The sequence below is a fragment of the Arachis hypogaea genome, chromosome 16, assembly GCF_003086295.3.
Source record: "Arachis hypogaea cultivar Tifrunner chromosome 16, arahy.Tifrunner.gnm2.J5K5, whole genome shotgun sequence".
Taxonomy (NCBI): Eukaryota; Viridiplantae; Streptophyta; class Magnoliopsida; order Fabales; family Fabaceae; genus Arachis; species Arachis hypogaea.
Window position 1 is genome coordinate 71747527 of NC_092051.1, and position 13880 is coordinate 71761406.

At 37.4% G+C, this 13880-nt stretch overlaps 1 protein-coding gene across 1 annotated transcript; it reads right to left on the reverse strand.

The window, feature by feature from the left end:
• Positions 1–10201: 10201 nt before the first annotated feature.
• LOC112754356 (wall-associated receptor kinase-like 20) lies at positions 10202–12531 on the reverse strand. Its single transcript, XM_025801982.3, has one exon. The coding sequence runs from the start codon at positions 12221–12223 to the stop codon at positions 10289–10291; it is 1935 nt and encodes a 644-aa protein (XP_025657767.1). The 5' UTR covers positions 12224–12531; the 3' UTR covers positions 10202–10288.
• Between the last annotated feature and the right edge of the window lie 1349 nt (positions 12532–13880).

Sequence of the window (13880 nt, forward strand, 5' to 3'; positions counted from 1 at the left end):
GATGGATTTTCTTGAAATTGAACCAGATTTAGAGTTATTTTTTTCTCTGTTTCAAGCAAAAGGGGTATGGAAGGGTTTATGGATTAATCTAAACAGCACCCCTGGATTTTCTATTTTTAAGCTTTATAAATCATCGTTCAAGGATTTCAAAGAAATGTTTTTAAAAGTTAAATCAGTGGATGAGGAGTTTCCATTTTACCTTGATGAAAATTTGGGGGAAAGATTCCCGCTTTACTGGTGTTGCCATCCGCAGCATATCCTCGGTCCCGACCTTATCAATAGCCGGAATGAGTGCATTATCTCTTTTTTGATTGAGATGGTTGATAAAGGGGGACTGATATCTGTTTCTGATCTGCTAACTTGGGAGGAAAATAAATCTGTTGTGTTAGAGTATTTTGGTGAGAAAATTTGAAACTTACCTTTTCTCAAAATTATCTTTAGCTGTTTTACTGACTTCTATTCTTATGAATGTTTCAGCTAGTAACTTCCCTGGAGTGACTGCCTCCAGTCTGAGATCCCGATTCAAGAGCAAAAATTTTGAGGGATCTTCATCAAATGCTGAGAAAGCTGATGGTGGGGCTGAGGTTGATCAGCCTCTGCCAAAAAAGAAAGGTATCGTTTTCAAAAAGAGAAAATCTGAGGCAGTTGTTGAAAATGAGGTGCGAACTGAAGAGGAAAGGTTGCAACTTGATGACCTGCCAAATTTTATCTTGAGGCAAGAGAGATTACATTCTTTTGATGAGGAAGAAGAGAATTCCTCGGTATGGAACAAGAAATTTCCTTATAGTGTTGTTTCGGATGAAATTGTTCAGTCTGAGGTAGATAGAAATCGGGTGGAAGAGGTTGGGGATCTAGGCGTTGACCAGTATCTTCAGGTAATGTGTTTTTGAAATATGTTATTGGTTGTGTGTTTTGTTCTGCTGTTCTTTCTAACTTGATTGTGGTTTTGTTTTTTCAGGTGTTAGGATTTTGATTGGCCAGTATTGGCCGTAGTCAGGAGAAAAAACACAAGAAGGGGTTATCTGAGGCTTCGAAGATTGCTATCTTGAAGGAGCAACTAGTACTCAGTGATGCTAATGTCAAAGATTTGAAGAAAAAGTTGTCTGAAATTGAGACTGATCTTAAAATTGAAAAGGAGTGTCATGAGAGAATTTCAGCACTGTTGAAAGAGAAAGAAAGTGATCTTTCGAGCACAAATGATCGGTTAACCGAGTTATCTACGAAGATGAAGAAATTTGAAGAAAATAAGCAAGGTGACATTCTGGATGCTTTTGCAGAAGGCTTTGAGCGGGCTGTCAATCAGGCGAAGTTCCTTGTTCCTGATGGGGACTTCGGTGCTATGGATCCTGCTAAGGTAATTCAAGGAGGTAAGCTCGTGGATGACGAGGAAGTTGCTGAGGAGGGAGATGACAACCTCGCCGACTGATTTGTTCAGGAGTTCGTCTTTTAGTTCTGTTAGGAGAGAACTTTTCTGTGTATTTTGTTGGATACAGTTTCATATCCTGATTTGTGTAGGTCAGTATTTTGATTATAGACTGGTAGATTAGGTTTTGCTGTTGCCTAATCGGTTTTTTGATATGGCCGTTTTAAGGCTCAATGACTGAAATGATGACTGTAATATTTGCGCATTCGTATGATAATGCGACTTACTGTTTTATTAGTAACTTCCCTTTATAGGAATATTGCATCTGAATAGTGGCAAGAAATATAAAAGAGAATGAATGTTTATTAATAATGATACCTGTACAAGTTTGTTCAAGTGAACCAGCCTCATTAAAACCCCCTATGAGCAAAAACCCTTTTTGGGAAAAAATTCTCAAGGTGGGAAAAAGAGTACTGGTATGCTGCTTATTGTTAACTGTAATATTGCTTCAAAGAGTTGATATTCCATGTGTTTGGAATTTGTGTGCCATCTAACTGTTCCAATTTGTATGCTCCTCGGCCTAGTACCTCAGATACTCGGTACGGGCCGTCCCAGGATGCGGCGAGCTTCCCATGAGAAGGGGGTCGGCGAGCTTGCTCAGTCTTACGGAGTACTAAGTCTCCGGTGTGGAACGATCTTGGGACAACTTTCCTAGAATATCGTTGGCCCACTTGTTGTTGCAAGGCTTTGTGCCGGATTGCTGCTGTTTCCCTAATTTCTTCAATTAAGTCAAGCTCTGCTTGCCGAGCTTTTTCATGATCTTCGGCTAATGTTCGCATGGAGCCTTGAGACACTTCCATTGGAATCATTGCTTCGGATCCGTAGACTAGTCTGAACGGAGTTTCCTTGGTCGTGGAGTGGATTGTTGTGTTGTATGCCCATAAAACTTCAGGGATAAGCTCGGCCCACAGGCCTTTTGCGCTGTCAAGTTTTTTCTTCAAGGCCTGAAGGATGATCTTATTTGCTGCCTCTGCCAAGCCGTTGGATTGCGGATGTTCCACAGATGAGAAGTGCTGCTTTATTTTTAAATTCTGTAAAAATTCTTTGAAAGTGCTATCAATAAACTGTCGACCATTATCGGTTACGATATGGCCTGGTATACCGAATCTACAAATTATATATTTCCAGAAAAAGCTTATCATTTGTGATGAGGTAATTTTTGCAAGTGGCTGTGCCTCAATCCATTTAGAAAAGTAATCTACTGCAACTACCAAAAATTTTACCTGCCTGGGAGCAGTGGGGAAGGGGCCGAGTATATCTATTCCCCACCGATTGAACGGCCAACTTACTGTTGAGTGATGGAGATGTTCCGCAGGCATATTAATGATCGGCGAGTGCTTCTGACAGTTGTCGCAGGTTCTGACTTTATGCTTACTGTCCTCCCATATTGTCGGCCAATAAAATCCTGCTCGGAGAGCTTTCTGGGCCAAGCTCCTAGCTCCCCAGTGTATGCCACAGATTCCTTCGTGGGCCTCGGCCAAGAGAAGCTCGGCTTCTGACCTGTCTAGGCATTTCAATAGTGGTCGAGAGTAACCTCGCCTATACAGAGTGTTATTTAGCAAGGTGAAAAAAGAAGCTTGTCTTCTGAATTTACCTTTGTTTTCAATTTCCTCTGGAACAGAGCCGTTGCGGAGGTATTGAATGTAAGGTTGTTGCCAACTATCTTTACTTAAGGTGTTTAGAATTTTTGCTGACTCAATACTCGGTTTGTCTAAGGTTGATTGTAAAAGTGTGGCAGTGTGTGCTTGCGTTGTTGCTAATTTGGATAAGACATCTGCCCTATGGTTTTGTTCTCTAGGTATATGGGCGATTTCTATTTTAGAAAATTTGTTTAACAAGTCCCGAACAATATTCAAATACTTCAAAAGAATTGGATCTTTTGTTTGGAAACTTTGATTTACTTGTTGTACCACTAATAATGAATCACAGTAAACCTTCAAATAATCAACATGTAAATCAGTGGCTAACCTGAGCCCAGCTATGAGGGCTTCATATTCTGCTTGGTTATTGCTGGCTTTAAATGAAAATCGGAGAGAATGTTCGAGGATTATACCATCCGAGCTTTCTAACAATACTCCAGCTCCTGCCCCTTGAGTGTTTGAAGCTCCATCTACAAATAGGGTCCAGAGCCGACTTCTTTCCTCGGAAGAAGTGTTAGTAAATTCTGCCACAAAGTCGGCTAGGCATTGTGACTTAACAGATCCCCTAGGTTGAAATTGTATGTCGAACTCGGAGAGTTCAATAGACCATTTAGTCATTCGCCCTGCTAATTCAGGTTTAGAGAGTATCTGTCGAAGTGGATGCTCTGTTCGGACAATGATTGTATGACTCTGAAAATAAGGTCGGAGACGTCTTGCCGAGAATATAAGTGCCAGGACAAGCTTTTCAAGCTTCGGGTATCGCAGCTCTGCGTTTTGTAGTGTCTTGCTCACGAAATATACTGGCTGCTGGTCTTTGTTGCTTTCTGTAACAAGAGCAGAACTAATGGTGAAGTCAGTGACAGACAAGTATAAGTATAATGGGTCGCCGAGTTTTGGTTTCTGCAAAACGGGTGGTTTGGAGAGGAAATGTTTAAAGCTTAAAAATGCGTCTTCACATTTTTCATCCCAGAAGAAGTTCTTTGTATTTTTCTTTAAACATTGGAAAAAGTTGAAAGATTTGAAGGCCAAGCAGGGCAAGAATCTTGACAATGCCGCTAATCTGCCTGTTAGCCGTTGAACATCCTTTGTCGTCTTTGGACTTTGCATATCGAGTATTGCTTGGCATTTCTCGGGGTTTGCCTCAATGCCTCGACTTGTCAGGATGAATCCGAGGAATTTTCCGCCTTTGACACCGAAGGCGCACTTCTCGGGGTTCAGTCTCATGTTATATTTTCTGATTTGAGCAAATATTTCTTCCAGGTCATGTATATGGGATTCGCCGACCTTTGTTTTGGCGACCATGTCGTCGACGTAAACCTCAATATTTCTGCCTATTTGCTGCTCAAAAACCCTGTTCATCAGTCTTTGGTACGTCGCCCCTGCATTCTTTAAACCGAAAGGCATAACATTAAAGCAGTAATTACCATATTCAGTTATAAAAGCAGTTTTTTCTTGGTCTGATGGATGCATAAGGATCTGATTATAACCCGAATATGCATCCATAAAACTTAAAGTGTCATACCCACAGGAGTTATCTACTAATGTATCTATGCAAGGTAAAGGATAAGCATCTTTTGGACATGCTTTATTTAAATCAGTAAAGTCGACGCACATGCGCCATTTACCGTTATTCTTTTTTACCATGACGACGTTGGCCAACCATGTGGTGAATCTAATTTCGCGAATGAATTTCACCTCAAGGAGCTTGTTAACTTCTGACATGGAGGCTGATCGTTTCTCGGCGCCGAGGTTTCTCTTTTTTTGGGAAATTGGTCGGGCTGCTGGACTGACAGCTAACTTGTGTGTGATTACTGACGAACTAATCCCCGGCATGTCTCCCGAAGTCCATGCGAATAGGTCAGCGTTCGCGCATAAGAAATTGGTCATTGTTATCCTAGCGTCGTCGTCCATTGACGTTCCGATGTATGTGAACTTTGATGGATCGTCGGTTAAAGCGACCTTTTGAAGATCCTCATTAGGCATGGGACGTTCTTGAAAGTCAGCCCTTGGGTCTAATTCGGTCAAGATTGGCTGCTTGGATTGTATTGAATTGACCCGAGTCTCAGTGTTTCTTCTGATGGGTTTCAGACTTACGTTATAGCATTGCCGAGCTTCTTGCAAATCACCATGTATGGTTGCGACGACGTTATCCTGCACAGGGAACTTGACACAAAGGTGATAAGTAGAAACAATAGCAGCAAATTTATTTAAAAAAGGTCTCCCTAAGATAACGTTATAAGGGCTAAAACAGTCTACGATCAGGTACTGAATGTCCTGTGTTCTGGATAATGGCTGTTCGCCCAGTGTAGTCTGCAACCATGCAGACCCCATGACTGGCACTCGTTCTCCTGAGAATCCGACCAAGTCTCCTGAATATGGCTGCAAAATGTTAGTGCTCAATTTCATTTTTTGAAATGTTGCAAAAAAAAGTACATCAGCACTACTTCCTGGATCAAGCAATGCCTTCCGAACAATAAGGTCTCCCAATTGGATAGAGACGACTACAGGGTCGTCGTAGTTCGTATGTCCGGAATTGAAGTCAGTAGGACGAAACGTCAGTTCGGGGAGCTCTGGGATCGGTGCCGAGTTATGGTCAGCGCCTTCGACCATTAACATAGCTCGGTACGTTCGTTTTCTGGCCGAGTTGGTACTTCCTCCACCGGCATAGCCCCCTGAAATACAATTGATTACTCCCCGTGGTTGAGCTGGGGCCTTATCCCTTTCTTTTGATGATTGTCCTGTTGAGGGTTGCTCGAAGCCGGATGCCGTTCTCTTTTGAATGTGACCTGCAATAAATTTATCAAGATGGCCTTGTCGTGCCAACCGCTCTAGGAGATCTTTAGCAATTATACACTCATCAGTTGTATGACCATGCTTCTGATGAAAGGTGCAGTATTTAGATTTGTCGACGTTCCTGGGCTCGGGATAATTGCCTGCCTTACGGGGGGGTTTAATCAATTTTGAGTTCAGAATTTCCTTAATGATATCATCCCTTTTGGTGTTGAACTGGGTATATGATTCGTAACGAGGTACTGGTTTGAAACCCTTCTTGGTATCCCGAGCTCTTTCGTCATCTTTAACGGCTGGTTTTTCTGACTTCCGTGCCTGGCGAAGCTCTTCAATATCAATTTGTCCCCTAGCTTTTTCGCGGAATTCGGCAAGAGTTTTCGGTTTAGCTACCGCGATGGTTTCTTGGAATTTCCCTGGACGAAGACCACTTTTAATGGCATGGAGGTGTACCTCGGGATGGAGGTCTGGAATACTCATGGCGACCTTAGTGAACCGAGTTATGTAGTCCTTCAGACTTTCCTGTGGACCCTGTTTGATGGTTGTTAAGTAGTCAGAGTCGTGAAGATATATTGCCGAGGCTGCAAAATGGTCCTCAAACTGCTTGGCTAATTCCTGAAAACGTGAAATAGAATCTGCAGGCAAGGAACAAAACCAGTCAAGTGCAGGACCATCTAAAAAAGAAGGAAAACATCGACATAAAATAGGATCAGAGGCACCGTTAACGATCATGATTGATCGAAATTTTTTAACATGTTGTTTTGGGTCTCCCAGCCCGTCATATGGGGTTAGTGTGGTTGGTAGAGTGAACTGTCTGGGTAGCTGGAAGTTCATTATCTCGGCTGTGAACGGTCCTACAGAGTTATCTGGGTTTTCTGCCTCATCTTCAGGTTGGGCTTCTTCATTCTGTTATTCCTCGTCATCCCTATGTTGCGGGGTATCCGAGACATGAGTTGGTATCGATTGCCGTTCATCATTCCCGTGTTGTTCATGGTTATTATTGTTATGCTCCAGACGAGCATGTTCCAGTTGCGCGATTTGATTTTGCATACGCTGATTGTCCTCCGCCATTCGTTGGTTAGCTTGTTGAAGCTCGGTGACCATCCTTAGAAGCTCGGATGAGGTTGGGGGAGGAACATCAGCCATAAGGAATTTGGTACTTATACCGAATAATATTTCAAATCGGCCCTTCTTCTAGCGCCAAATGTTCTGACCTGATGACACCGAGGTATAGTTCGTTCCCCGGAAAGGATCGACAAACTTCTTGTGGTGGAGAGGGAAAGCACGGCCGTTGGAACCGAGGTGGTGAGTACCTGCAAAGGTTCTCCGACGCTCAAGTCAATAAGAGAGTGTATGAATATGAGCTTTTTTGGAAGGAAATGGATTACCTTTTTCATCTCTGCTGTCTGTCTTATATCTGCTTAATTGATTGTAGGTGATCGTTGTTATGTAACGTCCGAGCATTAATTCACATATCCGACGTTATAAGAAAAACATAATTGCTGATTTAATCAGAATATTCGGTTATAACTGTAAATCATACGTTGCCGAGTTATAACTCGTAACCGACTTTTGCTTGCTTATATCAATTTTATTGAGCATCTTTTGTCTTTGCCGATTGTATATTCCATTTCGAGTGTTGCGCTTTTTTTTTGGAAAAAAAAAAAGTTAAAATCAACGATGATTAATGATGAGTTATAGATGATTATCCTGAACTTTGTGCCCTATTAAGCAAATATCGACTATAATAGAATAATCCTCCGTGGATGGGACTAATATAAATATAGTTGTGGTTTTTGACTTTATTGATGCTTTCCTAGTATGACAAAGTTGCATTTCCATTCTCATCTTTATAGACGATAGAATTTCCCAAGTTGTAAAAGGAACATCACTTTTGAAGAGTGATGGGCATTCATACTCAAATCCAAGATTCCAATAGAGATGCTTATGCTTTAATTTTTTTTTTTGGTCCCGAGCTGCATATACCCTTTAATATATAAGTAACACTATGTCCTTAGATATCATGTTTACTTGTTTAGACATTCATTTTATGTATTTCTTCCTCTTTTAGTTCAACAAAAAGACTAATATTAAAATTTTAAAAATTTTGTGCGATGGACCGATGACAAAATTGTGTTTTTATATAATAAAAGTACTGTTTTTCTTTCTTGCTTTTTTAACTTTTGAATGTACAATTAATATCGATCTTTTCAACGCAAAACAAAGGCATCTAATTCCAATCTTTCCTTGTTCTCCCCGACCCAATTAAATCTACATTCCGATTCACTACAGTGGGTTGTGGCCTCTGTCAGACACTATATACCTTTCCATACCATACCAATACGAAATAGGAAATTTATTATTACTATTTTCACTTTTTGTTTTCCTCATATTCGGTAGCTGCTAACAATTTATGTTAAAACTAAATAAAATGACAGTTACCATATGAATTATAAACAAAATGAGTCACCTACCAAAAAACTGATGTTTGAAAGTAAAATGATTTACATTAACAATAATTATGTAAAATATTTTTTTGCTAATTTTAAGAATGAACATTCAAAGTTTAATAATTTATCTGGGAAAATGACTGATATGAGGGGAAGAAATACTTTCCCAAAAAAATGAGATGATTACAATATATTAAAAGTTTAATTAATTATTCTGTTGGTCCCTATAATTTCGTGAAATTTTCAATTAGGTCTCTATACTTTTTTTTCTTTTAATTGGATCCCTGCACCAATTAAAAAGAAAAAAAGTATAGGAACCTAATTGAAAATTTTGTAAAATTATAAGACTAACAGAATAATTAAACCTATATTAAAATACAACTTTTGTTAAGTAATCAATAAGGGATATAGCTAACTCCAATTAATTAGTAACTTTTTTTTTAATTTTTTTTAGAAGAAACGTGAACTCAAGTTATCATAAGAAACATTCAAAATTAAATAAAAAAAATATTCAAAATCATTGTGAAAAGAATATCCAAAATCTAATAAAAAAACATCTAAAACAATAAGAAGCATGTCGTTGTAGAAAGAAAATCGTAAACCTAATAATAAAAAGAAACATTTGAAACGTGACAAAAAAAAATCCAAAATCTAACAAAAACGAGATATTCAAAATCATTTTAAAACATCCAAAACCTAATAAAATGAGACATCTCAAAATTATTGAAAAAAGAACATTCAAAGAATAAAAAAACTCTTCTAAAATTATTTTTAAAAAATTATTCAAAATCTAAAAAGAAGAAATATCCAAAATATAAGAAAAAAAATTTGCAAAATCTAAGTGAAAAATATATTTGAAACTTACAAGAAAAAGCATCCAAAATAAGTAAAAAGAATCATCCAAAATCGACAAGAATAATAATAAGAAGAAGAATACTGTTGTAAAAAGAATATCCAAAAGTTAAGAAAAAGAAACATTTGAAACGTAACAAAAATAAACATCTAAAACCTAATAAAAATGAGACATCCAAAACTGTTTTAAAAAATTCAAAATCTAACAAAACGAAACATAAATTATTGAAAAAAGAACATTAGAAGACTAACAAAAAAAACATATAAAACCATTACAAAAATCATTCAAAACCTAAAAGAAGAAATATTCAAAACATAAGAAAAAGAAACCTCCAAAATTAAGAAAAGGAGCATGAGGAGAAGCATTTGGAAGGAAGCATGGGTGTGCGATGATCTGACGACCTGCCGACCGACAAAGAACTAGAATGGGTCAGGGTGCGAAGAGTGAGGTGGAGGTAACGTTACAGTAGTGGAGGAGAGAGATATCGTGGCCGTGTCGTTCTTACACGAGGAGATGGGAGTTGTGGTAAAAAAGGTTTAGAAGAGGAGACGCGGGTATACAGCGCGACGATGAGCGAAGGACTAGGAGGGACCCATAGTGGAGAGAGGGAAGAGGAGGGGATCTCGCGGCGGCAGTAGAAGAAAATTGCGATCCCAACGCATTATAGATTGGAGTAGTAAGACATGTATTTTTTGTGAGTATAAAAATATATATTTTTATTTTAAAATTAGCTTTATGACTGGGTAATGCTAGGTAGACAAAAAAAAACAGCCATAACTTGTCTTATTTAGCATTCATTAATTGTCGCAACAATTAATGAATGCTAAATAAGGCAAGTTATGGCTGTTTTTGGCTGATTTTCTTTGGTTACCAAACATTTCCGCAAATTAGTTACCTAGTTAAAATAATATTAATACCAATGGTTACAAAAGACTAATTACAATACAAACTTTTAGTATAACACATGAACTCAAGTCATAACTCAAAATCCAAACAATTTCCCACAATCAGCATATGCTCATAGCACTAATCTTTTCTACTAATGAAATTCAGCGAGAAAGACAGATTATTGATTATTATAAGTAAACACATCAAGTCTTAGATTTCAATACAATAAGTTAACTATGCGATGCACTTATTGTTCATTCTCAACTAAAACGTTAACATTAACATTATAATTCCTCTCTTGATCTATAAGCTTAAATATGGAAATTAGGCGCTGAACAATATCCTTCATGCTAGGCCTTTCACCTTTTTTCTCCCTCAAGCAATCGAGTGCAAGCTCCGAGAACATTCTTATGCTTCCCCTAAACTCCCCCTTGCAAACAAGTCTCCGATCCACAACCTCCATGAGTAGTGTCCCATTGCTTGCATGCTGGCTCACATGAACCGCCAGGTTCACACAATCCGGATCGCGGTTAAAATCAATCACTTTCTGAGAACTCAAAAGCTCCAACAACACCACGCCGTAGCTATAAACATCACTCTTATCTGTTAACTGATAGTTTCTGTAGTATTCAGGATCCAAGTATCCAACAGTTCCTTGAGCACAAGTTGAAACATGACTCAGCCCCGGGATAGCCAGCTTCGATAGCCCGAAATCGGATACCTTGGCATTGAATTCATCGTCCAGAAGAATGTTAGTGGACTTCACATCCCTATGGTAAATTGGTGTGTGCGCCGCGGAATGCAAATAGGCCAACGCCTCCGCCGTCTGAAGCGCCACTTTTAGCCTTGTTTCCCAATCCAAGAAGCTTTGGTACCTCCCGTGAAGATGGTCATACAATGTTCCGTTTGAGATGTACTCGTAGATCATCAATGGCTGCTCAGATTCTTCCACACAACACCCCAAGAGCCTCACAAGGTTCTTGTGATTCACCTGTGAGAGAATCGCAACTTCGTTGAGAACTTGTTGTGTGCTTTTGAGGTTTCCAACCTTTGCTTTCTTTACAGCCACCATTGTTCCATCTTGGAGTTCACCTCTATAAACTTCGCCAAATCCACCGCTACCTAGAATCCTGTCTTGGGAGAAACAATTTGTTGCCTTCTTCACTTCTTTCAGATGAAACATTCTATAAGGCTTCTCACCAGTGCTTGATTTCAACACATTCTCTCTTTCTTTTTCCTTCTTCTTCTTCTTATTCTCCTCCATGTAGCTATAGATTCTACAACATTTTGTGATCACAACAAGAACTATAGCTAGAGAGAAAAATATGGTAACAACAATTGAGATTACTATGCTGGTTTTCAATTTGGAATTTCTGGTGTGCCTTAAGCATGTTGCTGCATAAGGCTCCCAATGGTGTCCCTTGTTACAAAGACAGCGAAGAAGTCCGTTTTTGCCCGGCGAACACTTGGAGTCTCCGGAGCAATCTTTTTGTGTTTTGCATACCGGTTCGGGTGGTGGAAGCCACTGAATTTCTAGGCCTTCTTCCCATTCATTTGGAGGCTTATCCTCATCCAAATGGAGGATGCTTCTGAAAGCTTTACAGCCGGAATTGTGCAGGCGAATCTTGTAAGCTGAAGGGTTTCCACCAGCAACAAAAGTACAACAAGGGTGGATTCCACTTGCGCAATCAAGCGCTTGTGATTTTCTGACGTGGCCGGAACTCTCCAAGTATTGGTGGCAGATGCTGGAGGCAGAGCAGTTCAGGGGAGAGACCAAGAGGCGGGGTGAACAATTGAAGAGGAAAATGGTGTTTGAAGAAGTTATGTTGAAAGGAAGTGATTGGTTCAACCATAGACCATTGCTAACTGGCATGTCTTGTGTGACACATGATGTGCGAGATAGCCACGGTGCTGGCTGAACTACCATGCGTTGAATCGAGGACATGATTTTTAGTATTACATAGGAACTTTCGTTAAGTGTGTCAAAGTAGAGCTTTCCAGATTGCTGATCACACTGTAGCTTGTAGTACGGATCGCCACAACTCGGTTGTGTGCTTAATGGATAAGGAACCTGCATAGAGCCACACTGTGGACAAGTCTTTTGTGAAGAACAAGTGTGGTGACAAAGGAAAAGAAGGGTATGAAGAAGAAATGCGTAGCCAAGGTTGGAGCTTGGTCTCATTTTCGTTTCAGCAATGATTTTGGCATGGACAATTAGGAGATGAAGATGAGATCTTGAAAATTATGAAGCTGATATGAAGGTTGATGAATTAATCAAAAGGCTAGAACACTATATCTATATAATGCCAAAGAATAAAAGTGTATGAAATGCAAATTAAAGTGGCTACAAGAATCTATAGTGTGGAATGCCATAAAAAAGAAATTGGTGACTTATGGGACCATTTGATGCTCCTATTTATGATCATACAAATAGTATTTTCTTTAGCTATGCTCTTTCTAATTGGGTGCAAAGAAAAAAAGGTCTGGCATGTGCTAAGTTTGAAGTTTTTTTTCCTCCTCATTTGTTTTAGTTAGTCAATGAGATCATTGATAAAAGGTTCATAGTGGAAAAATGGTTTATTAAAATATAATATATCACAATGCTAGGACTTTATGGTGCTTCCACTGTGAGTTTGTGAAGAGCCAAAACTGAAATAAATTCTGAAATGTTATTTTTCTGTGACACATGTATCATTCAAAGTACATTGCACCGAGGTTTAAAACTATTACAATTACATTGAAACTCCACGATGTGCGGGGAGATAAATTAATTATATTTTATAGTATATTCTAGTAAATATTATATTATTTAGAGATTGATTAGATAATATATAAATTAATGTTAAATTTAAATTATTTATATTAAAATTATTTGGTAAAATATTTATTTGATAATTTGTATATAATTCTATATAATTATTCAACTAAAATGTAATATAAATTAAAATATAATTTATTAGTTTAAAAATTTGAATTCATTTATTTTTAAAAAAAGACCTACCTTTTATATTAGAGTTATACATAACTACATTTTTATTTGTTGTTTTTATTTAATATAAATTAAAATATAATTTATTAGTTTAAAAATTTGAATTCATTTATTTTTAAAAAAGACAAAGTCTTTTTATATTAGAGTTGTACAAAATTATATCTTCATTTGTTACTTTTATTTTTATATTTTTTTTTAGTTTTCATACTTTGTATTCTCATATGGTGTTCGTTGCCTTGCAAATAATTAAAAAAAAATTAAAAAAATTAAATGAGAATGAGAAACACCAAAAATATAATATAAAATTATATCATGAGATATTTGAAAATATTTCTAGTAAGGAGATGTGCCAAATTTGAACTTACTTTGGTTTAGAAAAATAAATGAAAATAAAAATACTAAAAATATAATATAAAATTATGAATTAATTTTATAATCATGATATATTTGAATGTATTTAGTAAGAAAATATGCTAAATTTAAACAGATATACTATTAACATGTATAAGTTGTAGAATTTCAATATTTGTAACTAAAATTTTTATAATTATTATTATGATATTTTTAATGTTTATTTATTGTATTTAATTAGTACTTTATGTTTTAATAAATAATAATAAATAAGAGTTTTTTTTTGAATTTTTTTAAAAATTTTACTAAATGATGATGAGTTGATTTTTAAGTTTTGTCAAATCATCAAAGTTGTTGATGTAGTATCATTAGAAGAGAAATCCATGACTTAAACTTATTGTATAAGAAGTTGGTATCAACTTTTATATGATAAGAATAGATATCTAAATCACATGTTACTAGATATTGAATAAACTCATAATACTCTTTTCTCTAGTTA